The sequence below is a fragment of the Dysidea avara genome, chromosome 5, assembly GCF_963678975.1.
Source record: "Dysidea avara chromosome 5, odDysAvar1.4, whole genome shotgun sequence".
NCBI classification, from domain to species: Eukaryota; Metazoa; Porifera; class Demospongiae; order Dictyoceratida; family Dysideidae; genus Dysidea; species Dysidea avara.
In genome coordinates this window covers 21,799,002-21,826,505 of record NC_089276.1, presented here as the reverse complement: position 1 = coordinate 21,826,505, position 27,504 = coordinate 21,799,002, and the positions used below count along the sequence as shown (strand labels likewise).

Genomic DNA, 27,504 nt, shown 5'->3' with positions numbered 1-27,504 from the left:
GCAATGACCAGTACTAGGTAAAGTACCTACGTGCGGAGTATGGTTATAATGGAAGCTTGTTAGCCATCTGGCTGAGCCATCTATATGCTGAAATTCGGCCAAAATGACGCGATTTTTGCAAACAAATACCAGAATGGTTGACACATCAGTGAGACAGTCTCCAACAGCAAGGATACGAAGCTTATAAACACCTAACAATACGGCTATCTCGCCCAGTAAACGCATAGAGCAATCCAATGCATGAAATAGGCACTCACGTGATCGATATTCAAATCTCGAAAAATACAACCATAATCTATTCCAATGACATTAAAATCACTTGGAATCAAGTGACAATCAGTTTGTGTGCATTAGGTTCAACATCTCGATTAGCCCAGCAGCCTGAGACTCTCCCTATGATGTCATCACAGCATAAAACATACCTGCACTGGCCCAGACCACGCCTGAGTGAACAATTAACACAAATATTCACAAAAGGAGCACACTGCATGGTTCCTATTTAGAAATGAAAGCAATTTCATGGGCATTTCCGCGATTTGAATTTCGATCACTTGAGTGTCTATTTCATGCATTGGATTGCTCTATGCGTTTACTGGGCGAGATAGCCGTATTGTTAGGTGTTTATAAGCTTCGCATCCTTGCTGTTGGAGACTGTCTCACTGATGTATCAACCATTCTGGTATTTGTTTGCAAAAATCGCGTCATTTTGGCCGAATTTCAGCATATAGATGGCTCAGCCAGATGGCCAGCAAGCTTCAATTATAACCATACTCCGCATGCAGATACTTTACCTAGTACTGGTCATTGCTGACCCACGGCGCAGTTGCTGCTCTGCTTGTCCTGTGCTCCAGAGCAAGAAACATTTTGTCTGTCGCCAAAAAGCTGCACAGATCGTGCTGCCACCGGAAACTGACCAATAAAATCAAACCACCAATACTTTGAGTTGATGATAGACTACTTGAACAATGTTGAGAGTGAATATCGTGGCATACGAAGAACCCTACGAACTGCTGCAACGAAAAATCACGTGATTTTAAGACATTTGTATCGTTTTCTACCAGAAGAAAGTGACAAACTTGGCTGCCACACTGGTGTTATTCAAGTTACACTTAGCCTAACACATGACAATAGTTAGGTAGTTGATTGGAGGATACCGATTTTTCGCGTTGCGGCCCTACCTATGCATGGCACCATAGATTATAATACGTAGTCTATATTCCCTACAGTAGGGACTAGGGTTTCCAACGTAAAAAATGAACATCTTCAAAATAATCTGCTAACTGTTGTTAGCTACATGTTGGACTAACTCTCACTTGAATACAACTGCAGTGGCAATAAATTCTATCACCTCCCCAGAGCTGTAACTTCCGGAAACGATGATCTTTTATCACAATACTGCACTTCAACCTACCTCTGTGAGCAAATCTTCACCAAAAAGTATTGGTAGTTTGATTGGTGAAGCACGATTGCCATAGCTGCGTCATTTAGACAGGATTTTTGGGTTCAAAAACGGGTTTTCGTCCACAAAAACCAAACAAATAATAGCCAAAACTTCTTCACACCACAGTAGTAGTCATCCATCAACACAGAAGTCACGTGATTAAATTCTGTAGATGCTAACCATCTGGGCGAGCCCAGTATTGGGCAAAAATCACCCAAAATGGCACCCCTTTCTCATCATTTGCTTTCTCAACTACTCAAAACCAAAATTCTTGGTGTATAACAGTGTTAACATCTAGAACATATAACTAGCGACAAGAATTTGTAAGTTGAATTTGTAATTTGAATTTCACTAATTGGCATGGGGACAACTCATGTTTCCATAACAACATTTGAATTCCATGTCGATTAATGAGAAGTTAAGAATGTATAAATATTTGATAACAATGCATTAAGAAAAATCAAACCCCTAATCATGAAAAATGATTGATAGTGTACATGTGGGTTTACAGTATCCCGTAACCTTAAACGACATTATGACTTGGACCCATCTACATTTATTACTTTAAACACTGCTACCACCAGGGGCCACTCTCTTAAGCTTTTTAAAGAAAGATCAAGATTACTTGTTAGGCAGAACTTTTTTACAAATAGAATAGTCAATCTATGGAACTCCTTACCTGACTTTATCATTTCAGCACCAACAGTTGGAACTTTCAAGCTGCGCGCTTGGATAATTTTTGGAAGCAATCTAGATATGTGCGTCTATCCTAAAAAATAAATAAATAAATAAATAAAAAAAAATCTAGATATGGGCACCTTCAAAGGCCTGCGGCCTAGCCTGGCAAGTTAGCTTGCTTGGGCATCTACAAGCCCATTAAATAATAATAATGATAATAGGCGTCTATCCTAATAACTCCATGCTCACGTGATTTTCTTTCTTATTGTGATTTAACACTCGATATCACACTTGATGTCTGGTGTAGTGGTTTAAACACCCTTAAAAGTAATAAGGCTACATACAACGACATGATTTTGGTCTATAGTGCTATTAGTAGCAATAGCCATACTCAATCACGTGAACCTGTAGTTACTAGGATAAACGCCTATTAGTTTATTGTATTATTGTATATATTGTATTAATGCTTTACAGTGACCAGCACTGAAGGTAGGTCTGCAGCAACATGTGCTGCAGCCTTAGGATTACCTAACCTAATTTCAAGGACTTAGACTTAGTGACTTATACCTGAAAAGGTGTAACAGAAAAGGGGCCAAAGTAAGGAAAAAAATCCCTCCAACCCCAGGAATCGAACTGCAGGTCACCAGAAAGTTCTGCAGGTCACCAGAACTGCAGGTCACCCGTTTATCCTAGTAACCTGTAGTTACTAGGATAAACGCCTATTAGTTTATTTTTACGATTTCTAACAACAAATCCTTGATGCTAGTTATATGTTATAGATGTTAACAGTGTTATACCTGAATAATTCTGGTTTTGAGTAGGTGAGAGAGCAAATGATGAAAAAAGGGTGCCATTTTGGGTGATTTTTGCCCAATACTGGGCCGGCTCACCCAGATGGTTAGCATCTTCAGAATTTAATCATAGTTGGTACGTGACTTCTTTGTTGATAGGTGTCTACTATTGTGGTGTGAGGAAGTTTTGGTAATCATTCGTTTGGTCTTTGTAGACGAAATCCCGTTATTGGACCCCAAAATCCTGTCTCAATGATGCAGCTACAGCAATCGTGCTTCACCAATCAAACCACCAATACTTTTTGGCGAAGGTTTGCTCACAGAAAAGGGTTAAAGTGCAGTATTGTGATAAAAGATCATTGTTTCCGGGAGTTGCATGTAATTTGCACATATTTCGATCGATTTCCACCCGAAGGAGGCAATAGAATTTACCGCCACTGCAGCTGTATTCAAGTGAGAGTTAGTCCAACACATAACAACAGTTAGCAAATTAATTTGAAAATTTTGTGGAAACCCTACTATAACCTAGTTATATAGCTAGCAAATATGAAACCATGACGCCATCGTGAGTAATAAGTACCCTCGAAATACCCTGGTTCTCCCTAAATACCCTCGATAGAGTAACTCACCTAATATCGGACGGGCTCCAAAATCGGACGGGATTACTCGAGCTATAACAAGAATTTTTGAACAACTTTTATGTTTTCGGATAGTTCAAGGCTGTGGGACTTTGGACACCAAGTATCAGCTTTGTCGAGTTCGGCTTTGTCTGGTGGCAGCAGCCCTGCAAAGTTTTTTCCGATTAATACGTATATCCCAGAAAAAGTCTCTTCACAGACACCCACGGTTTACAAATAACATGTACATCCAATCCGCAGTTTTACACATTCACTTAGTATAGATAAACATTTGTTAACTTTTTTGTAAAATGAAGTTATTATTATGACTCGTGAACTCATGCATACCGCATCAAAAAAAGAAAAGCAGTGGATACTGAACCGAAAGTTGGTTCAATAAGCTTTACTAGCTATTGAACAGACAGTAAAACTTGGAGGTGGTTACTGAACTGAAAGGTTTTTATTTTCGTGTCTAGTAGTTGCCCCAACCATTCTACTTTAGGGGATGCATCTAGTAGTTTCCCTGAGCATTCAACTTTAGGGGATGCGAAAAGTAGCATTAGCACTAGGGTTAGGGTTGAGTTCAGGTTTGGTTTCTTCTTCACCTTTAGGTTACATTCTTCTTACTATATATAGTGAGATTACTACGTAAGTAACATTTATAAAGTAGAAAAGTAGGGGTAGTGGGTAGCTAGCAGCGATAGCACACTGCCTACAGTTCCAGTAGTCCAGGGTTTGAGCCCTGGCTGGTTTTATTTCGTTGACCCTTTTTTTGTCTAAGTTTTACTGCCGGTTCAATAGTGAGTCCAGCTTATTGAACCAACTTTTGGTTCGGTAACCACACTCAAACTTTGGATTACTGGAGCTTTACAGAAGTGTGCTAACCACTGTGCTACCACTGCTAGCTACCCACTAGCTACCCCTACTTTTCTATCTTATAAATGTTACTCACGTAGTAGTCTCAGTATATAGTAAGAAGAACGTCACCTAACTGAGGTGAAGAAGAAACCAAAGCTGAACCCAACCCTAACCCTAATGTTACTTTTCACATTCCCTAAAGTTGAATGCTGGGGGAACCTACTAGACGCGAAAATAAAAAGCTTTCGGTTCAGTAACCACTTCCAAAAGAAATGGAGCTCCGCACCCAAGCTATCAATTATCGTCTGAAAAGTGAAATATCCATTACGCTTCGTTATCAGCTATGTTCAACCCGTTATACAGCATTACGAATCAAGAACTGTTCGAAAAGCACCTCTGCAATCACAATAGCCACCATTAGAAATACAGAAGATTTCCATTGCTGTTGATTTCAGTTCCATTTGAGCAGTTCTGTCCGCGTTACGAGTTCTGCGTTATGTGTGAAGTGAAGCTAAGGCCACTCCAAATAAATTCTCTGTTTCCCGTCCTGGACTCAGGCATATTTGCATGTGGGCGGTCGGTCCATTCCCATTTTTCATTATAAGATTGGAGCTTTTCAAGCCATTTTGTGTCTGGCACAACCCTAAAAAGCTGCATAAAAGAATGCTTAGCTCGTTTCTTCCTTAAGTTTGTGCCAACATGATAGCTCTGCTGACACGTGAGCTTACACTGTTTCAAGATGCTTTTACTGAGCCTGTCAGTATGCAAGAATAACCGGGAAAATAATGGAAGAATACGGAATAATGGAATATTTAGAGCTAACAGTAACCAGATGCGGGTGGTGGACGGGAAACAGAGAATTTATTTGGAGTGGCCTAAAACCCTTCAGCTAAGCTGTAGTATCGCAGTGTCACAGTGACTTCTTGGGAATGGTCTTAGCCAATCCGTATAGCTTCTTGTGGCTGGTTCACTTTAATAACCGCCCACGGAACAGCTCACTGTGCGGACGCAAGTGTTCAAACTGAACTGAAATCAACATTATGAAGGGAAGCCATCTCGAGCTACTGCCAAATCGACACCTTTTGCTGTCAGCAAAGATGAATGGGACATTATCTATTGCTGTGCAGAAATTGAAAAGATTGTTGTGCACAGGTGTGATCATAATGAATGTTCAGGTTGGTACAAAACCCATCTAAGGTAGGGGAGTAAATTACAAAGGGGAGGGAGTGTGTTCCAGAGTCTGATTGCAGAAGGGAAAAAGGAAAATTTATAAGAGTCAATCATAGTGTCAAGCTGTTTATAATATCCTTCTCTTGATGGATGATGGTTAAGTATAAATCATTTGTGGGTATATTTAGGGTTGCCATTAATTAGTTATCTTAGACTTCTTTCTTCTTTCTTCGAGGGTAGGCAAATTGACTTAAAGGAGGGCACTAGTAAGTCCAGCCTTGTATGTACTGCAGTATGCCAAAAGGCAAGTATCCGGCTGAAGCGATGTCAAACAGTGAAAAAAAATTGTTTTAAAATCAAGTCCATAGTCTTAGCTGTTAGTTATCGAGTTGTGCTTGTCTAAAGGAATCAGTTAATCAGTTAGTCAGTCAGTTGAAAATTCTGTTTATATAATAATCTAATCCAAAACAGCTAAGCTGTAAAAAAAAGAGTGCAGCACCCAAAAGGCTATGGTGAAAAAAGATGTGAAATTTAAGGTGGCGGCCAAGAAATGGCTGTGATGGTGGGTTAATGGCAAAAAATTTAATAACAACAATTCAGGTAAATTTGTGTTGCCTCCTCCAAGTTTCACTAGGATTCAGCACCAAATTAACCTGAATTGTTGTTGTTAAAAGTTTTGCCATTAACCTACCATCACAGTCATTTCTTGGCTGCCACCTTGGATTTCACTTTTTTTTTCAAAGTGGATATAGTACCAGAACCAGTTACGAATATGAATGGCTATTTTACCAGCACAAGTCCATCATTTCTGGACTATCAAACAAACCAGTTGTCTCTAGGTGAGCTAGAGTTGGTACGCATCCAATATGCCCCGAGCATTCGACTTTAGGGCATGTGTCTAGTAGGTTTCCCTGAGAGTTCAACTTTAGGGGATGCGTCTAGTAGGTTGCCCCGGGAATTCAACTTTAAGGGGTGCGAAAAGTAGTTCCTTAGCATTAGGGGTAGGCTAGGGTTCAGCTTTGGTTTCTTCTTCACTCTTGTTATATATCGAAGTTACTCCAGTCGGATGTTTATAAGGTAGAAACTAAAGGAGGTGAGTAGCTGCAGCACCAGTGGTATAATGGTTACGAGCATGGCTTATGAGTACAGATGCCTGGGCTTAGGTCCCTGCTGAGACAGCTTCTTTTTTTTTTTGCTTTCTTAGGTTTTTGTCTTTTTTTTTAATGCGCGTGACTGCTGGCACTATATACCTTGCCATTTATTTTACCATAGCCTTTTTGAGGGCTGCATTCTTTTTTTACATCTTGGCTGTTTTGGATTAGATATCACTTCTTTTTGTATTTGTATACCCCAAGGGGCTTCTTTAACCTATCTTATTTTCTTTACCACAGGAAGAAGAAAAGTTTTAAAGCAGATTTTTAATACTTAAACTAGTTTTGATTATCAGAAAATATACAAATGTTATAGTATATGCAAATTATTCCCTACAGGATAACTTGTTTGCAGCTGATCTCTCTACTAGGTGACTTGAAATGTAGCTGAACTCTCTACAGGGTGGCTTGTTTCTAGCTGAACTCTCTATAGAGATATCTGTTTGTAGTTGAACTTTTACAGGGTGATTTGTTTGTAACTAACTTTCTACATGGTGATTTGTTTGTAACTGAACTCTCTACAGGGTGATTTTGTTTGTAGCTGATCTCTCAACCTGTTTCTAGCTGAATTCTCTACATTGTGGTTTCTTTGTAACCAAACTCTCTACAGGATGACTTGTTTCTAGCTGAACTCTCTACAGGGTGATCTGTTCATAGCTGAACTCTGTACAGGGTGATTTGTTTGCAGCTGAACTCTCTACATGGTAGTTTCTTTGTAGCTGAACTCTCTCTACAAGGTAACTTCTTCTAGCTGATCTCTTTAGAGGGTGATTTGTTTGTAGCTGAACTCTCTACAAGGTGATCTTTTCGTAGCTAAACTCTCTACAGGGTGATTTGTTTGCAGCTGAACTCTCTACATGATGGTATCTTTGTAGCTGAACTCTCTACAAGGTGACTTCTTCTAGCTGATCTCTCTGCAAGATGATTTGTTTGTAGCTGAACTCTGGTTTCTTTGTAACTGAACTCTCTACAGGATGACTTGTTTCTAGCCGAACTCTCTACAGGGTGATCTGTACATAGCTGAACTCTGTACAGGGTGATTTGTTTGCAGCTGAACTCTCTACACGGTAGTTTCTTTGTAGCCAAACTCTCTCTACAAGGTAACTTCTTCTAGCTTATCCCTCTACAGAGTGATTTGTTTGTAGCTGAACTCTCTACAGGGTGATTTGTTTGCAGCTGAACTCTCTACAAGGTGACTTCTTCTAGCTGATCTCTCTACAATGTAATATAATTCTACAATGGAGTAGTTATAAACGTAACCGAATGCTCTATTAGGGTGACTGTTCTATTAGAGTATCTAGATCTCGCATTTGCTACACGTAGTTACCTTTTGAATCATAACTTTCCCCAGTGGTTTGAAATCTGATTCTTCTGTACTACTGCAAAGACTTTCCATTATGATTATTCCAGCTAAATATTGATTTTCAACTCATTGCTCTAAGGCCAATGAAACTTGATTAGCAGTTTCGCGTCATCGCCCGCATGCTTTTGATACACCCGCATGGAATTTCATTATTGGTATTTCAGATCGAAATACTCTAATAGAACGGTCACTTTTACTCTAATAGAGCAATCAGCTATACTCTAATGGAAAAATCACTTGTTATAGATTAGTAACGTACCTTAGCTATTTAATGCAAGAGTAATTAGTGTAGATCTCACTGTTTTTTGGCAGGAATCTTCATGTTTGGATGTGTGTTGTGCTTTTGGAAAAATAATGAATAATGAATAATAACCGCCCGCCCGCATCAAATTTTCAAAAATCTGAGCGAGAAACTGGTAATCAAGTTTCATTGGCCTAAGCGGTTTGTCTGGAAACTAATAGTTTTTTTATTCATAAAATTGATCGCGTAATTTTGACATAGGTTGGGTTTTGTGTCATATCTCCATGGTCTTTATCTCAATTCCTTTCAAACTACAAAAAGGCACTCCTACGATGGTTACTCCATCTACATATCAATTTTCAACTCATTGCTCCCAGGGGTTTACCCTGTAGGCGTGACAGACCTTCGACCTTATTTTACGCAAATAATCGGTCATAACTCTGTGAATGTTCATCGGATTCCTACCAAAGTTGGTACTGAGATCCGCCTTAAAGAGCCCTTTCAATGTGCCAAATTTCAGCCCGATCCAAGCACAAATTTGTGTTTTATGGTGGATTTTGCGAAGTGTGCGAAATGAAAAGATGAAGAAGAAACAAAAACAACAAGAAATTAAAATGAAACTTTGTTACGCTCAAATTGCGGAAATTGCTGAAGCGATTTTCTTCAAAGTTGGTATGTAGATTCCCCTAACTGGCTGGCACTTTTGTAGCAAATTTGGTTCAAATAGGATTAGGGATCACAGAGCTACATAGGTGTGACAATTGCGTTTTCTTTCTTCCTGTTAATATACTCACGGTGTGGCGCGCCAGCTTCTTGGGCCACACGACACACTACCGTGCATGTGTCTTGATTTAGTCTCACATTTCATGAATATAATTTAACCAACTTTTCTTCATCAAAGAAGGTTAGACTTCTTGAGGAAACTAAGAGGATGTCAGTTCCACTGGCCTTTCCTTTTTTAGCTAACCCTCATTATCAAGGAAGGTTAGATATCTGAGGATGTCAGTCCCACTGGCCTCCTTTCTTCCATTGTCTATGTTCCTATGATCCTCATGCATCACATGATATATAAAGACACATGGCCAAGAAGGCCAGCTCGCCACATTGTGGTTACATGTATACTGATAGAAAGAACACATCTTTACACGCATTCATGGCTCCATAGTCCCTTCTAAAAAGCACACATTTTTTGCATTATAGCTGCTAGTTACTTTGGCACCTCACATTCCAAATTTCAGCAAAATTCTCTTGAAATGGAAGCCCTCAAAGTTAGGCTTAATTAGCTTGTTTTTTTTTGTTTTCTGGGGACCTAAGTTCTCTTCTTTTTGCACACTTAACAAAAATCAGTATACAATGCAAATGTGCACCTAGATTGTAATTAAATTTGGCATACATTAAGAACATATTAAGGTGAATTCACGTACCAATCCTGGTGTGAATCTGATAAATATTCATGCATTATGGACATGGCATTATGGACAATTACACTGGAAGAATATTAAAAAAAAATTGACAAGAAAGTTGCACTATAGGGCTGAATTTCCTATGTACTTTCCTGAACAGTTCCCGAAAATTTACAGGCACTGTTCAGGAAAGTCTATAGAAAATTTTGTTGTATGCTGCAACTTTCTTATTCAGGAAATTTTAATATTCATCCAGTGTTATTTACATAAAATACCAATATCTTGCCATACCTGCAGGGTAAACTGCGAAAGGAAACAGCTTGAAAATCGGTTTGTGTGTAGGTTAACCATCATAGTTCAAATTTTTTGTGGTTAAAAGAAATTGCAGTGATTGCTACGGAGTAAAAAGAAAGAGAAAAAAGGACATAAAATTGTGGAATCTAAATAGTTTAATAGAACAGTTACCAGGTAAAATGTGCACAAAAACATTGACAAAAGGTGTCCAAAGCTCGAACCAGGGACCTCCGTACCTAACTCCAAAACACTTATAACCACTGAATCATTGTTTTCAACTGCTCAACTCACTTATTTAATAAAAATTCTAGTTTAAAATACTAAATGTTCACATCTACCAATGGAAGTTCTATGTGTGTTCTATTTAAAAAGTCCTCAAAAATGTGCACTCTATTAGGGTATTATAAAATTAATGCACATGGTCAAATGCAATATACAATACAATACTATTGTAATTTCTGTCTTCCCAAATCATCATAATTATCATTGTGCCTGTAGGTAAGAAGGCATTTAAATGGTAAAACAATTTGCAAGCCCCAAAGCCAGTTCATGGCTGGGTTTGGGATATCTAGACTACTATGAATGCTATTGTAACTTCTGTCTTTCATAATCATCATTGTGCCTTTTGATAAGAGGAAAGTGAGTAAAAACAAGCCCCAAGCCAGTTTATAGCTGGCTTTGGGGTTATTAAAATACAAAATAATTGAAATCATGTAAACAGCTAGGCTGTAAAAACAGTGTGGTTTTAAAATCCTGTAATGGTGGCAAAGAAACAGCTGCAATGATGTTACTTCCAATCAGTTGTAATGATGGCTAGTATGCATTATTACAACTGAATAGTGTTAACATCATTGCAGCCATTTCTTGGCTGATTTCACAACGTTTCCACCCAGGCTTTTGAAGACCACATCCTCTTTTACAACTTGCTGTTTTTGCATGGATATCATTAACTATAAAGTGCCATTTTAAGTTGTAAATACTTGACAGGATTAAACAATACTAACTAGTATGGGATGCATATGGTTAATCATGTGTACAGCTAACATTGTATTCATTTGTTGTAGGTGACAAGAGATGGTGCCCTCCAACTGTTTGATGGATTGTTTGGTGCTGGAATGCCAATGGGAGTTCCACATTCTGCAGGTGCACTTGAGGATGTGGGGCCTCCCATGGTTGCACCGTATTGGTGTGATAGTTCTAATGGAGAGGTTACATATGGATCAATACGTATGGGTGTTGCTGGTGCAGATGTACAGCTTCAAAAAGCTGATGACTGTGTGAGAAAAGGATTTCCTTTGAATGCACCACCCTTTCAGAGTGCTTCATTATTTATTGCTACATGGACTAATCTTCAACCTCCTGGTGGTGGTCAGGTAAATATTGTGTTTTATTGTGGGGATTTTTGTGGGGATTTCGCTGGTATTACTTCATCTTACGAAAGTAATATCTAGTTGAAAATCATGAAATCTGTATGCAATATATGAGACAAGGTATAGTAATCTTTAAATGTTATCAAGCTTCTCAAATACTCTTTACTACTTGAATAATATTATGTTAAGTACCTTGGTGCCATAGACCAAAACTATACTTGATTAAATTTGTCAGGAAGGGAAAAAAACTCTGTTTAGGGCTTCTCACTATGGAACATAAAAATGCTGCTCAATTGCAGTGAAATAATCGTGCTATCAGACCTAATATCCAAATAATCATCAGTTATGTGGTCAGCACACTATCAAATTAGTATTGTCCCAGTTCTCAGTTCTGAAACTATATATTAAGTAATTTCAGTACCAGAAGTTTGCATTCCTCAAAACTAGAGCTAGAACTGGAACTTATGTATCTGTACTAAAACTAATACTGCTATTGGTCATAATCACTTTATCAATAAAAATTGCAAATTATAATTATACAAGACCAGAATTAACGTGAAAGGCAACAACTGGTTAATGATGCAACAGCTATAATCACTGGGCTGGACTGTTGGACTAGACTATTGACCTTGTGCCTTTTCTTTTTAGCTATTTTGGTTCAGAAAACTCATTACATTGTTAGAGATTGTTAGAGTTGATTCTTCCTTCAATTTCTACTTACTCAGCACTATTTAGGCTATTAACATTCATGCACGTGAAGGTTGATGTTGAACTTGCTGGAAAGGAAACGAAAGGGTATAATATACAGTGAATGTACGTATAGAATATGTTGATGGATCTATCAACTTGCCCAGTCATGTTGCCTATATATTCGTTTTTTTTGTTGAGCAGGTATTGTTTGCTAATATATATGCAGAATAGTTGTTAGTTACATCACTGAGTTTAATCCATATTATACAGTTTAATGTTTTGGCAGTGTGTGATGCTTTACTATAGACTACATAGCTATTATGTAGTATAATATAGTGTCATGCATCTTAACACAAGCTATGAGCATTTAAGTCAGCAAAATTAAGTAACTGTAGTTCCATACAAGCTGATGTATGGCAAAAAGTTGTTGCAACCAGTTCCTACAAGAGAAAAAACTCCAGTCTAGCAGTCCATTTTGCCTTTTCACTATTCCCGTCCAGTGATTGAACGCATCCAATGCAGTAATTAAGTGAAACAAATGGTTATCACCACCTAAAGGTGTGTCGGTTATACTGAAATGTGATATCCGATTTAGCCATAGTGATTAACTTCAAGCCAAAGCATCAAGGCTTTGCATGTGGTTTAAATATTAATAATCAAGGTAGCTACATATTTTAGTACTTAATATGTATTATCCCTAAAAATGGAGTGTTACTTTTAAAGGCAATGGCTCCAGAACTGGAACCAGAACTGTAATATTAAGGTTATGGTTCTGAAAGTTTGTGGTTCCAGCATGGGCTCTGTATTGATCATTAGAGGTGATCATTAGCATTGATCATTTACACCTGTTCAGTTTGTTATCTGGCAGTCCTCTGTGGGAGTTAGACTCTTCCTTCTATTCCCACTCCCTGCAGTGTGCTCAGTCTTAGGCTGCAGGGCTTTCTTGTTAATGCCCTTGTTTTGAGGAACCCTACTAAATGGTACTACTGTACTGGTACTGTTTGATAACCTGTTCACATAATTATGCGTTAAACTTGAATTATGCACAAAAGTTTTGAAACTGTTTCAGATTGAAAGCTAGGGGCAAAATGAATATTATACTTTGGGAACTGAATATTCATCAAATTAACAAATGAACTGATGAATCATTCTTTAAGAATTTCTATATAACTATAGGTGTTGAAAGGAACACATCCACATCAATTACTACTACAATTTGAATAATGTTATGCGCTTCACATGCATGTGTTTGTTCTAATGAATGACAGTTTAAAAATGACTGCAAGGACTGACAGCAACTTGTGCTGCAACCTTTCAGCTACCTAACCTAACCTAAACAGGACTTGACAACTTTGACATTACTTAACATGGCCAATTATGAAACAGAAATGAGCCAAAGAAAGGAAATTCCTCCCCAACCCCAGGATATGAACAACAGGCCACCCAATGTCTAGTCGGGTACCACACTCAGTCTCCTCCAGGAGGGATGGATTTTCTTCCTTTAATCTAAGCATTTATTGTTATTACTGCTTTACAGTGACCATGCAGCACTGAAGGTCTGACAGCAACTTGTGATTTGTTTCAGCTTTACTGAAAGCATACTCCCTAGATAAGACACATACTAGTATATATACTCATTCTCAATTGTGTTATCACAATTCTCTGCATCCTTGGTATCTTTTTTCATATGACTTGTGTATATGTGCATATTTATGTTATAACATAATTACTTGTGTAATAGTTTATTCAGTGTGTGTTCTTGATGTTTTCATAACATTGTAATTATGCTTTACTTTGTACATTGCAGAGAAATACTTTTCAATCAGTTATTGCAACAAATGCGGCTGAAGATGAAACTTATGTAATAAACCAATATCTTGACAATGGTATCAACTGGGGTCAGTGTAATGGAATTAATGCGCAAGCTGGAGTCACTTCAGCTACGGACTCCTTAGGCCCTCCTTCCTCTAATACAGCTGACATTGTTAATGTAGAAATGGGAAGTAATGTTGGTGATCCAGGCAAATATGTTTATTGTGTTCATGAAGCTGATAAGCAAGAACCAGTCAGTAAGTACTTCATAGTTATTTTATATCAGCTTGTGTGATGTTGTTAACCATATACACATGATTGTTCTATTAGAGTTAATGGCTGTGTAGCTACTCAACCAAGGTCTATGACTGCATTATTAGATCCCTTTGCAGCACTTGATTCAATCTTAGTGTCATTTTGTCATATTGTTTGCCTCAATGGTATTTACACTACTATTAATTGTGGAATAGGATCATAACAATAAAAGTACAGAAAGGAGAATCTATTGTATTTCAGTTTTGACCATGAAACTATTTCCATGACCAAAATTGGAAGTATATTTACATAGCTAGCCACTGTTTATACATAGATGTTTCAAATACTTCTTGGAACAGGGTTGTTTCAAAATATCTGTAACAACTAGTGTCTTCAATTTTATAACCATGTGGATTAATGTTAACTGAAGCTATTCTTTTAGTGTGTATGCATAATATTGTTACTTTTAATTGCAGCTTGTACTGATCAAAGAACTCGCATACAGTACCAAGTTAATGAGGAAGTAGTGAGAAATTGTGTAGAAAGATGTACCTGTCAGGCTAATGGAGATTTTCCTTGTGTACCACAAAGGTGTCCACCAATTAATGGCCCTATCTGTACTGCCAGTGGCGATCCTCATTATGTAAGCTGGGATGGACGTAGATTTGACTTCCAAAGAGACTGTGAACATGTCATGGCTCAATCTTGTGGAAGCAATGACTTTGTGATTTCAGCTAATAATGATAATTGTGGAAGAGGTGTCTCATGTGTTAGAGGTGTGAGGATCAGTATTCCAGGTAGCAATCCCAGTGAAATTTATATTGACCAGGGATCAAGATTATTCTTTAATGGGATACAGCAATCAGGTCATGATCAGACATACCCTTCTGATGTTGATGTTAATATACGACGTACTGGTGGACGTGTACATGTTACCTTAAGACAACATGGTGTCTATGTTCATTACGATGGAGGTAGTTATTTAAAAATTCAGGTATCAACTGATTATCGTGGAAGGAATAGGTTGTGCGGACTATGTGGCAATTACAATGGTAATCGGAATGATGATATTACTGCAATAGGAGATTTACGTTGTCCAGGTGGAAGAGGAAGAAGAAGTGCACAAGGAGATGGTACTGATCAATGTGACAATAGTGCAGGTACTCAAGCAGCAGCCAGGGCAGCTTGTCGTGTAATGAATACAAGTAGCATATTTACTGTCTGCAATACTGCAGTTGATCCTGGTCCATTTATTAGAGACTGTGAATTTGATTACTGCTGTGGTGACACTAGTCTCCGTGAAGAGTATGTCTGTGATGCATTTTCTAGTTATGCTGCTGCATGTGCTGAGGCGGGAACTCAACCATCAAACTGGAGATCAGAATTCTGTCGTAAGTTTGTATGCATAGAGAATTAGTCCTTTAAATCATGTGTTTTTCAATGATATAATGCATACTTGTACCTTCATGGTATACTGCACTTACTTTGTTAAATGCTGCCCCTTATATAGTTGCACTGAGCAGCACCACAACTAATTATCGAGTAGTGATCAAGTTTGAGTATAGTTATAGTTTTAGTTATAGTCATAGCTAGTTTCTTCAATAATTTTAATTTTAGTTTTTGTTATAGTAATTTTAGTTTTAATTCATTTTAGTTATAGCTTTAGTTGTGCATAAGAAAATCTTTTGGTTTTAGTTATAGTTTTTTCTTAATTCTTTTTAGTTTTAGATTTAGTTTTAGTAAACTATTCTGCTGTTTTTAGTTATAGAAAGTGTTGGGAGTAACGCATTACTTATGTAACACATTACATAATATTATTACTTTTGTGGTAACTAAGTAATATAACGAAATACACCATAAAAACAAGTAATATAACTCAAGTTACTTTACTTACAAATGTAACACATTATCTAAGTAATATAGTTACTGTAACGGATCTAATAATTTACATAATATTATTATTATTATAAGTAACGAAGTTACTCTCACTGTCTCACACTCTGCCGCCCACTAAATCCATCTTCATAGCCAGTTAGAAGTTAGAACAGCTGCATTGCAGATGCTTCTTACCAATTGCTTATGGCTGTAAAATGCAACCACCTCCTTAATAAGCTAGGTCAGAAAATTTTGTCCCTACAATAATGACCAGTTTTCACCGTACTATTAATAGTGAAGGATTAATTATGAAGATACTGAGATATACATACGCTACAAAGTCATCTCCGAACAACCAAATATAGCAGTAAAATTTTCACCCTGGTCCAATGTCTAATAATTGTATACTGTCATGACAGAGATTCCACTATACAAAATACATGTTATCATGGTATGTGCTAATTACGCCTTTTACAATTAAGTTTTACAACACAAATACATGTACGGTTAAACTCACCAATTGTGTCAATCTCTTCAACACACAAGACAACCTTTAGGTGATGAGACAATAGTCGCAAAGATCATGACCTATTCTGGTGCATTTATTTATAAGTAATATAATTTTAAAGGTGTTTATTTACAATAGGACATAATCACATGCACTTCTATAGTTTCTGGACATACTTGCCATTTATCTACCATTCTCATTTCATTTCACAAGAGCTTGTACTGATATGGGCAGGGATGTGGCTTCTCCACTTGAATTAGTCAATGCTTGAGATACTCTAATACAGCAGTCAATCACTCTAATACAACAGTCATGTTTCTAGTACAAGTGTTGTATTTTTATATTGTAAAGTCTGTAAGTAGGTAGCAATTTAACTACATGATGCAATGCTATGCAGAAGTTGTAACTATGCTGTAACCTTGATTACTGCATTGGAGCTGTTTTGTGACTGCTCTATTAGAGTATCTTGATCGTTTTAGTACAGTGTGAGATGAAAGGTAAAGTGTTACTAAGGGTTTACTAGTTAAAATGGATGTTAGTTGACTGCAGTTGCATGCCACTATAATTACAGTTGTATTTTGTTATTCTGTCACTGTAATCTAAATAAAAAGGGGTTTCTTTCAAAACCATGGAAAACTACCTACTGTTTTTAACAGTAAGAGTATGCTTAAGCTTGTTCTAACAAAAATGTTGAAATCCCACCCAAAACATCTTACAGCTGTAAAAAAGTGCACGTCCAAGTAAAGCAGAGTTAACTGCGACAAAAAGTGATGATATCATAGTACGGCCATGTGTGAGGTATGCAAGTTGTAAATATTAATCAGATAATACAATATTATTGTTAAAGTATTAATGAGAACTATGTGATGCTGCCAGTGTGAGCATCTTCATTAATGCTACTCAAATTTGATTCTCAAGAAAGCAAAGTATATAGATCCTCTGTTTTTGAGTTTGGCTGCCTTTCCTGTATACTGCAGTGCTATGAACAAAGGAAAGGCGGTCAAACTCAAACTGTTTATTGCTAACAGAGAATCTATACACTTTGCTTTCTTGAGAGTCAAATTTGAGTGGCATTTATGAAGATATTCACACACTCAAAGGCTGGCAGCATCACATAGTTCTTATTAACACTTTAACAATAATATTGTATTATCATTTACAACTTGCATACCTCACATATGGCTGCATTATGATATCATTACTTTTTGCCGCAGTTAACTCTACTTTACTTGGGCGTGCACTTTTTTACAGCTATAAGCTGTTTTGGGTGGGATACTTTTTATAGACAAAAATTCAACGTATTTTTCAAACCTCAAAACCTCACGAGTTGCTAAAATTTTCCACGGATGAAGCAACAGTATTTAACTACATTTTGATAATTAGAAGCCTATGAATCAGTTGTTATATATAACAATTTGCTTGCTGGCATGCAAAATGAATAGGGTACCTTTTCACAAATCCGGTCACATATACATTTAAGAAGTTTATCTTTGTGTAGATAAAGAGTATTACTGCAAACACTTCTGCAGATGGTACATTGTTTATTATGGACCAATTTATTAATAGTGCAGTTGTAAATGGTGGCATTATCTATGTACTTTTATTATGTGTCTGTAATTTCTGTTTAGCTGCAAGTTGTCCAGATGGGATGATATTCCAACAGTGTGGCTCATTCTGTCCTAAGACATGTGAAGAGATGGACTCTGATGAACTTTGTGAGGGAAGATGTGCTGAAGGTTGTTTCTGTCCTCCTGGCCAGTATCTCCTTGATGGAAGATGTGTGGATGCTGAAATTTGCACAGGTAAGATTAGTTTATGGCTATTGAATTAAATTGCTTTCAGTGAGCAGCAGCAGCAGCAGCAGCAGCAGCAGCAGTGGCAGCGGCAGCAGCAGCAGCATTTTCCTGGTTCAAAATAGCACTGCATGACTAATATTGTACTACAAATATGAAACGGTCAACAAAATATTATGTCTTTGTAAATTTATTTACATTCATTGCTATTGGCTTTGCCGAAGCACTATTTTCTCAATGGCCCAACACATCAATTGCCATCCACAGCATCAACTATTTACACAGCATAAATAAATATATTTATAGAATTGTATATGTGAGTTACACACCCAAGTTTTCATTTGTGTGTTTGTGTGTGTGTGTGTGTGTGTGTGTGTGTGTATGTGTGTGTGTGTGTGTGTGTGCGTGCGTGTGTGTGTGTGCGTGCGTGTGTGTGTGTGTGTGTGTGTGTGTGTGTGTGTGTGTGTGTGTGTGTGTGTGTGTGTGTGTGTGTGTGTACAAAACAATGGCATAACCAGGCATTGAATCTGAAACACTTAAATTACCAGGCCAATATGCTCTAGTCACTTGGTTATGCTGCCTAGGTTCCAGGGTTAATGCCCAAATTTGATACTGTTGTTTCCTTGAGCAAGAAGCTTTACTTATGTTAGTCCAGTCTACCCAACTGTATAATGGGGACCTGGTGGCCTGGTGTTAACTGGGAAAGCAGCACACCCAGCTGTAACTTCAGTGCATACCTGGTGTCAGGAAGCAAATGCCAACTGTCATTGTCTAGCTTAGCAGTTTTAGGGTTGTTGTGGAAGTTCAGATTCAGCAGCCTCAGACCTGAAAAGTTGTCTTGTGGGTTACTTTTGACACTGGGTGGAAAGGCTGTATTTTGCATGCCTGTTAGAGGCTTTGCTTTTACTGTGTGTGTGTGTGTGTGTGTGTGTGTGTGTGTGTGTGTGTGTGTGTGTGTGTGTGTGTGTGTGTGTGTAGTGGGAGGAGGGGGGTGGGTTGGTCTGTAAACATTTATAGCATTGTGTAAACCACTAATGTTACTTCATTATCTCATTACATTATTTAGCATGTGAGCTCAATGGAGTAACTGTACTTGATGGTCAGCAGATACAACCAAATTGCACCAGCAAATGTACATGTCAACGTGGAACATTTGTCTGTGAAGCACAAACTTGCTTACTTGATGGACCTACCTGTGTTATTGCTGGTGATCCTCACTATCAGACTTATGATCTTCGTTACTTTGATTTCCAAGGAGATTGTGAATATACAGTATCTAAGCCATGTAGCAGTAATGAGTTTGATATTTCTGTTCGAAATGAAGCACACAATGATAGAGTATCATGTGCTGATCAAGTGACTGTTACTGGTGGAGGTCTCACAATAGTACTAGGCAGAGGTAACGGAGGAACTATCACCATTGATGGTGCACTACAGGCTAACAAAGGTGATGGTATAGTTAGGGAGAACAGTGTGGTGCAAGTTCTACGAACTGGAGGACATCCAAATGTATTATTCCCAACACATGGAGTTAGAGTATTTTTTGATGGACTATATCGTGTTGAAGTAACTGTATCTAAAAAATGGCAAGGTAGGCTTTGTGGACTATGTGGGAACTACAATGGTAATGATGATGATGACAACCAGAATCCAGGTGGAATGGCACTTACTGACCCAAATGATTTTGGTAACAGTTGGATTGTTGGTAACTCAGCTGGTTGCAATGCACCCAATACTGATATAAGACGAATCTGTCCAAGTGCACTTCGAGTTGGAGTAGCTCGTGCATGTAGTGTATTTACAGGTGACTTTTTTAGTACTTGCAATGCCTTAGTGGATCCTGCACCTTATCGATTGAATTGCATTTTTGATACATGTGGTTGCAATGCAGAAGATCGAAAGGAATGTTATTGTGAGAGTTTGGCTGCATATGCTGCTGTTTGTGCTGCTAGAGGAGTAGCTTTGCCAGACTGGAGAGCAAAATATCGTTGCCGTAAGTACATATTACAGCAATAAATACTGGTCTATATAATGTATTTAAAGGAACTCTTTAACTTTTAAAAAATTATTAGCTATTACAGTAGCACCATTGTTACTTTATAAAGCATCATTCATTTAATCATATAGCAATGATGGAACATATTAGAAAAGCAATCATTCAAGTTTGTGTGGGGTTGGGTTATTAAGCTAATTTACAAGGTGTTGTAATTTTCAGAAAAAAGTATGTAAGTACTTAATAAAAGCGTCGGCGTGTATATCTGTAATTACTTATATGGGATAAAGTAGTGATTAGATTTGTACATTGATTAGACGACCTTACTTTTTAAACTAGATCCATCCCTGTAAATGAAGACTATTAACAGACTGTTATAAGCACCCAAGTTAGATGGCCTTGTATGTTGATAATCATGGAATGAAACAAAGTAATTTTTACACTATGCCTCCAAAGTGAGGGGATTGATTGTGAATGTGCATCCCATGGTGTTCTCCATTTGTAACAATCAGAGCACAAGCAGCTGACAACTAAGTGAAATGTCTATTATTACTTGCCAGTATCTAATATTTGGGCAGTATACGTATGTATATTGCCATATACATACAATTCACAGTCTAATAATACACATGTCTGGCATTATTCTTTTTTTGATTTGGTATATACACCCCCTGTACAAATTTGGTTATGTTACAAACAACTCAACAAACACGTATACGGAAAAGTATAAGCTATATTAGTTATCATAAGAAATGAAAAGTACAGAACAAGTTCAGAAACAATTTGATATTGTGCTACTTCTTAACTGTTGTACTAAGCTAACAATATTGTATTATGTCTACAGTTTAGCATCATTTTAATTATTTGTCACTTTTTTTTATAGATACATGTATTTGAGATAACAATATGATGTTGTTCTTTTGTAGCTGTGACATGTTCAGCTAATATGGTATACCAGCAGTGTGGTTCTATCTACCCTCAATCTTGTGATAGTGTTGGTAGACCAAGAATTGGTGGATGTGCTGAAGGTTGCTTCTGTCCTGCTGGACTAGTTGTCGATGACAATGGAAGATGTGTTGAACCAACAACCTGCCCTGGTTAGTTGTTGAACTACATACATAGTTCCAGTACACAGAATTATTATATACTGTTTTGCTATGAATTAGGGATGTTTCTGTTTGGCTACATGTACAGTTGGCTATATTTTCACCACAAAAATCTTATTGGCTGGCTGTATTTATTGGTGAAAATACTGCATTGTATTATATACAAGAGTAATATATTCATACATATGTTGTGAATCATTAGAGCATGCAACTCAATAGTATGCTCTGGAACCTGTTAATCAGGACACTTGAAAATGAGTACACCTGTGCCAACTGGACACTTGGCATTGGTCTTAAAGTATCTCTTAGTTTGTAAACAAAGTACAATTCTGATACAGATGTACTAAACCTCCATTTTAACAATCATTTATGTAAATCATTCTTACACAAAAAAATTTATCACGAAAATTTTTTGCACAAATATAAAGCAAATTACAGAAGTTACCTAGTTCAATTGCAGCAGCTTTCATTTGAATAGAAAATAGAATTATTATCTTATTAAGGAAATATACTAGTCTATAATTATTGTTATTGAAATATAGTGTTCAGAGTTTCAACACAAAATAAAGATAATGATAACTTTAAAGCTTATACTTATTATTATATTTGTCATGGAATAGTGTTCATCATATGGTTGATATGAAAGTGATGAAATTCAGAACAACAATAGTTTCTAAACATAATTATACACAAGAAAATGTCTACTCAGCTGTTTATGTATGCTCTTCTAATTATCCTGCATCCCTAGCCAAGACCCTTGACTCAGTGTGTAGCTCAGTCAAGGGACACCTAAGTCTGAAAATCAGGTCCATAGTACCAGCATATATAGTTATTGCTATAAGCTGTGCCTGTCTGACAGCATTAGCTAGTCAGTCCATTGTGTTAATAAATTTTTAAAAACATCATAGCCACACTATGGTAATCTTTGGGTGTGACTATTCCTGTCAAGACATTGTGAATTTAGTATGAGACTAGTTTCTGGTCTATACAGTGTATATACAAACCTTCATGGGATATAAGGTTCCTTCTGTTTATAGGCTGATTGCTGAGTTTGAGAAAAGTGAATTTGCAATATGGTATATAGACAACTTATTAGGCAATAGAGTTGTTTGGTTTACCAAAGGTACAAATATTTTAACCAAGGACAATGGAAATGAACTTATGCAGCATTTATGGTGTTATGGTTAGTGCAAGGAATTCATTACTGAAATAGCTTGTTTAATTATACAGTGTACAAGTATGTATATTATCAATTTCACTTCAGATCTCTGTTCACCACTTACTGCTCCTGGAAATGGAATGGTCGACTGCTCAAGTGAAGGCACCTGTGTTTTCACATGTAACACTGGGTTTACACTTAGTGGTAGTGCTGTTAGAAGATGTCAAGAAGATGGAACATATACTGGGACTCAGCCTACATGCACACAGGGTACATTATAATGTTGCAAAAAAACTTTGCATACATGTGTATATGTTGGTATGAGCAAGTGCATTTCAATATAATGTATAAGACTAAACTTACATGAGTCCTTACAAGTGAATAATATCTTACAGTGTCTTTGACAGCATGGCACTTCATGTAATCCAAAACCTTATGAATTGCATTAATGCTTGACAATCGCTCTAACATCACTGTGCCGTTAGTTTATACTACGTAACTATATACAGTCATGCTCATATCCTACACTCCCAGCAAGCATGTTAACTTAATAAATATATTGCGATGCAATAACGATGGCGCTCATTACAGCATTATAAGTACAAGTATGGACAGCAACAAATCTCATTTCCACTACTGAACCTCCAATTTAGCAATGCAGTATGACAATCTGTAGAGGCTACATTACTTAAACATATCCACTGTAAGTATTACTAAAAATAGCACTGACTTGCCTTCTTTTGTGCTTGTGCTGAGTTTGTGATTACCAGAGAACTGTCAATAAATTTGGCTCAACTCAATAAATGTGTGATAAAAGGGTCCAGAAAATCGTGAGTTGGTGAGTCACAAGCTCTAAGCAGTACCGCATGCTGACACATCTTGCATGTATCCTCTCAATTACTTAAAACAAACAGTATAATTTTTTTGCTACATTACTGAAGTCGAAAACCTTATACTGGTTAAATCACAAAAGTTGTAGAATATTGATGTTTAATCTTGGCTTCACCTCGGACTTGTATCAATGACTAAGATGTTCTATGTATTCTTACTGCACAATGTGTAACTATATCATGTCTTTTTACTACTTAGGATGTACTCACAATGGAGGAACAGTTGAAGAGGGACAACAGATCCAACCAGATTGTTCCATGAGGTGTACATGTCGTGGTGGAAATCTTCAATGTGAACCACAAGAATGTCCAATTGATGGTCCAACCTGTTATGCTGTTGGTGATCCTCATTACAGAACATTTGATAGTCGCTTTTATGATTTCCAAGGAGGATGCAGTTATGTGTTAGCTCAGCCGTGTGATAGTGATGACTTTTCTGTGATAGCTAGAAATCTAGCACACAATGAAAGAGTGTCTTGTGTTGACCAGGTGACAATTTCAGTTCCTCGTGAGAACAACTTTACAGTGGTACTTGGAAGAGCCTTAGGAGGAACTGTGACCATCAATGGTGATTTACAGACACACACTGGTGATGGAGAAATTTATGCTACAAGAGATGTTCAGGTACTTCGAATTGGAAGACGTCTGCATGTAATCTTACCAACAATTGGTGTCAGAATATTCTGGGATGGGCGGTGGCGTGTTGAAGTTACTGTCTCAAAACAATGGGCAAACAGAGTGTGTGGATTGTGTGGAGACTACAATGGCAATGCGGCTGACGACTTTCAGGATCCAGATGGCAATGCATTGGCTACTCCAGATGAATTTGGTGAAAGTTGGGAAACTGATGACACAAGGCTATTTTGCACGCCTACTGTAGATGCGATGTGTTCACCTGAAGATGGAGTGCGAGCAAGAGAAAGATGTGCTGGAATGAGGTCAGCAGTTTTTAGTGCTTGCAACAGAGTGGTTGACCCTACTACATACATAAATGACTGTGTTGTTGATGGATGTAACTGTGAAGAAGAAGATAGAGAAGGATGTTTCTGTGGAAGTTTTGCTGCTTACGCTTCTGCTTGTACTAGTGCTGGTGTTCCAGTACCAGGATGGAGGAGCCTACTTGAATGTCGTAAGTACACTTATTGTTGTATGTTCAGCTTCTAGCTGCTATAATAATGTAGGGCCAGTAGCTATACAATATTCTTGCTATTTACTTTGTGTATGTATATGCATACATATATACATATGTCCATCTCTATCTGATTGCCTTCATTACTTTGATGTCAGACAATTATCTTGCCAACTGCTGCATGCATTGAGATTTTTTTTGTGCCAAGCAAAGCCCTCGCCATCCAAGCCAAGTTAGCCAAAAAGTTACTATTCATTGCTATTTGATGTTAGCACATTGAATATAAGGGTGTAGAGAAAACTTGTTGACAAGTTTAGCTACTATACATTTCTATCACAACCACAGACAAACACCTCTGGTCGTAGCACCACTCACTGATAACAGCATTACTGGAACTTCATGTAACACAAGCTTTTTGTGCAAACCACAGAATGAATTGTTTAAATGTTGGCAAGCCTTGCTGTTAGGACATTGTGTATGTTCAAATTCTGCTGGTGGCACAGTTATTAGATGGTAAAAGGGTAACTAAACGAACTAAAAGAAACTCCCCTTGGTGTTGCTTACTTTAAAAATTTAATAACTTAATTTCTAACATGCTGACATGCAAAACTACCTTCATGATCTATCAAACAGTATGGTAGTATCAAACAATACAACAGTACTGTTTAGTAGGGATTTCCCCAATAATGAATGGAACCTGCCAAACTTCTGCCTCTTAAAACCACCCTAGAAGTATCTTAATTGGCAAAAATTACCTTAATGGAATAGTCTTGGTGTATCCAATGTCAAATATAGCATTAAATCCAAAATGAAATCCAAAATGAAACCTTATACATGCACCAATACTGAATTTTAAGAAAGTAAGTGGTTACTAAGCCAAATAATTTTGTCAATGATGCAAATTTACTGGAGTTTCAAGCACACTAGGTGTATGATGGTAAGTTCAAGGTAAGCTAGGGTTGGAGTGAGTGAAATGAGAGTTCCAACAAAGCTGAGCCAACCCTAGCTCACCTTGAACTCACCTTGAACTTACCATCATACAGACATCATTAACAGGCAAATGTCAATTTAGCATTAGGGTTAGGGTTGGGCTCAGCTTTGGTTTCTTCTTTACCCAGGTATAGGTTCTTCTTACTATAATATTATACAAGTTACTTATTGAGTCACATTTATTAGATAGAAAGTAGGGGAGGTAGGTAGCTAGCAGTGATGGCACAGCTGGTAGCACACTGACCCCACACACTGGTGGTCTAGGGTTTGAACCTCGTCAGTTTTTTTTTGTATTAGTAACCTTTTTTTCTAAGTTTTACTGTTGGTTCAATAACTGGTGCATTAGACTTGCAGTTCAGTAACCACTGCCTTTCAAAACCCAATCTTTTGTCTGCCTGCCAAAAAAATTCTAATTTTTGGTCTACCTACGTACCTGGTCACAGTCGCAAGGCTAGAGGCTTATGATGCCACATCAAAAAGCTACCATTTTCACCACAATACTTAGCTCAAGAGTGGCATGAGCCTTTTGGGGGTTCCAACAAGCGATCTAGCAAAGATTTCAAGATTTCTGATAAGTTTCACAGAAATTTTCAAGGCTTTTTGGATGTCTAAGAGACCATAGATATGAAAATTGCACTTAAAAACCACACATAATTTCTGGGAATATCTGACAGATTTCAGGAAAATCTAGAATCATATTTCAAGAATTGACCTGTATTATGAGATTTTTAGCTTCCCGCAGGTTTCAACAAGTGTCTGCCCTCTGTGCCAATTGTACTGGTCATCTTCTTCATGAAATGAAACCATATTGAGGCATCAATTTTCCATAACAACACCTTCCATATTTGATACCACAAAATTATTTTAAGTGGCACTCTAGCGTAATCATGGAGAACAGATAGTAATGGACTCCATAAAGAAAACTTTACTCCAGCTATTACAGCTCACAAGACAAACGTACAAAATGTGGTACTATAAATGTATGTTTGGACAATTGTCACTACATAAAGTGCAATTTAATATATATTATAGTGTTTTAACTACACGGTAGGCTTGGAACTACTGATAACATCTTTGTCCAGTATATTTATACATATTTCTGTCTTTCAACTATTTTGTCCATAACCAGTTAATAATTTTTGTATTATTGTCACAGCAGAAGTAGAATATCTTACTTCTTGACATGTGTCTGTGATAAAGTTACTGACAAATCTTAATAGCTAAGATATTTGATATAACTGGCTTACATGCTCCCATACAAAACTACTGATGTTTTTTGCCTTTAAATAGTCCTTAGAGCTCATAATATCTATGGACTGTACAGATAGTTACCTTACTCTTTGTCTTCGATGGGAATCATATCACCTTAGTGACCAAGTTACAAGTGCATAATATTGCAGAATTAAATTGGCTTCTCTTGGCAACAAAACAGGCTTCTGTGTGTTTATACTAAATGTATATGTAAGAACATAAAATTAATAGTGACTATACCAAATAAATGCACACTATAATTTAGCATCGCCATGTACTGGAGGCCAAACGTTCCAACAGTGTGCTCCCCTCTGCCCTCAAACATGTGAGAATATTGGTGCTACCTGTACTGGAGGATGTGCTGAAGGATGCTTCTGTCCACTAGGACAAGTGGTCAATCGTGATGGAAATTGTGAAGATGCATCAACATGTGAACGTAAGTTACAGTGCTTGTAAAATAGCAGACAGACTCTACACATATATGTGATATTGTCATATATTAACCATGACTGCAACGGATTTGTAGCACTTGGGCTCAGGTGTATTTATCAGCAAATCGAGGTAGTTGCGGTATAAGTGATATATGTCACTCTAGGCACACTCACCTGATAGGTGAAAGAACTAAAGAGCACTCACCCTGTTTCTTTTATACATCAGTGTATTAGTGTGGGCTAAT

The 27,504-nt window shown here is 37.4% G+C and overlaps 1 protein-coding gene across 1 annotated transcript in view; it reads left to right on the top strand.

Moving 5' to 3' along the window:
- The first annotated feature begins 11,236 nt into the window (after positions 1 to 11,236).
- The window catches only part of LOC136255113 (uncharacterized), an 81,389-nt gene continuing 65,121 nt past the window's right edge, over positions 11,237 to 27,504 (top strand). The window contains exons 1-9 of the mRNA XM_066047832.1: positions 11,237 to 11,380; positions 13,875 to 14,136; positions 14,611 to 15,525; positions 18,146 to 18,319; positions 19,377 to 20,303; positions 21,230 to 21,400; positions 22,674 to 22,838; positions 23,658 to 24,587; positions 27,094 to 27,264. Coding sequence (XP_065903904.1) covers positions 11,237 to 11,380; positions 13,875 to 14,136; positions 14,611 to 15,525; positions 18,146 to 18,319; positions 19,377 to 20,303; positions 21,230 to 21,400; positions 22,674 to 22,838; positions 23,658 to 24,587; positions 27,094 to 27,264 — 3,859 coding nt within the window. The remainder of the gene's footprint in view (positions 11,381 to 13,874; positions 14,137 to 14,610; positions 15,526 to 18,145; positions 18,320 to 19,376; positions 20,304 to 21,229; positions 21,401 to 22,673; positions 22,839 to 23,657; positions 24,588 to 27,093; positions 27,265 to 27,504) is intronic.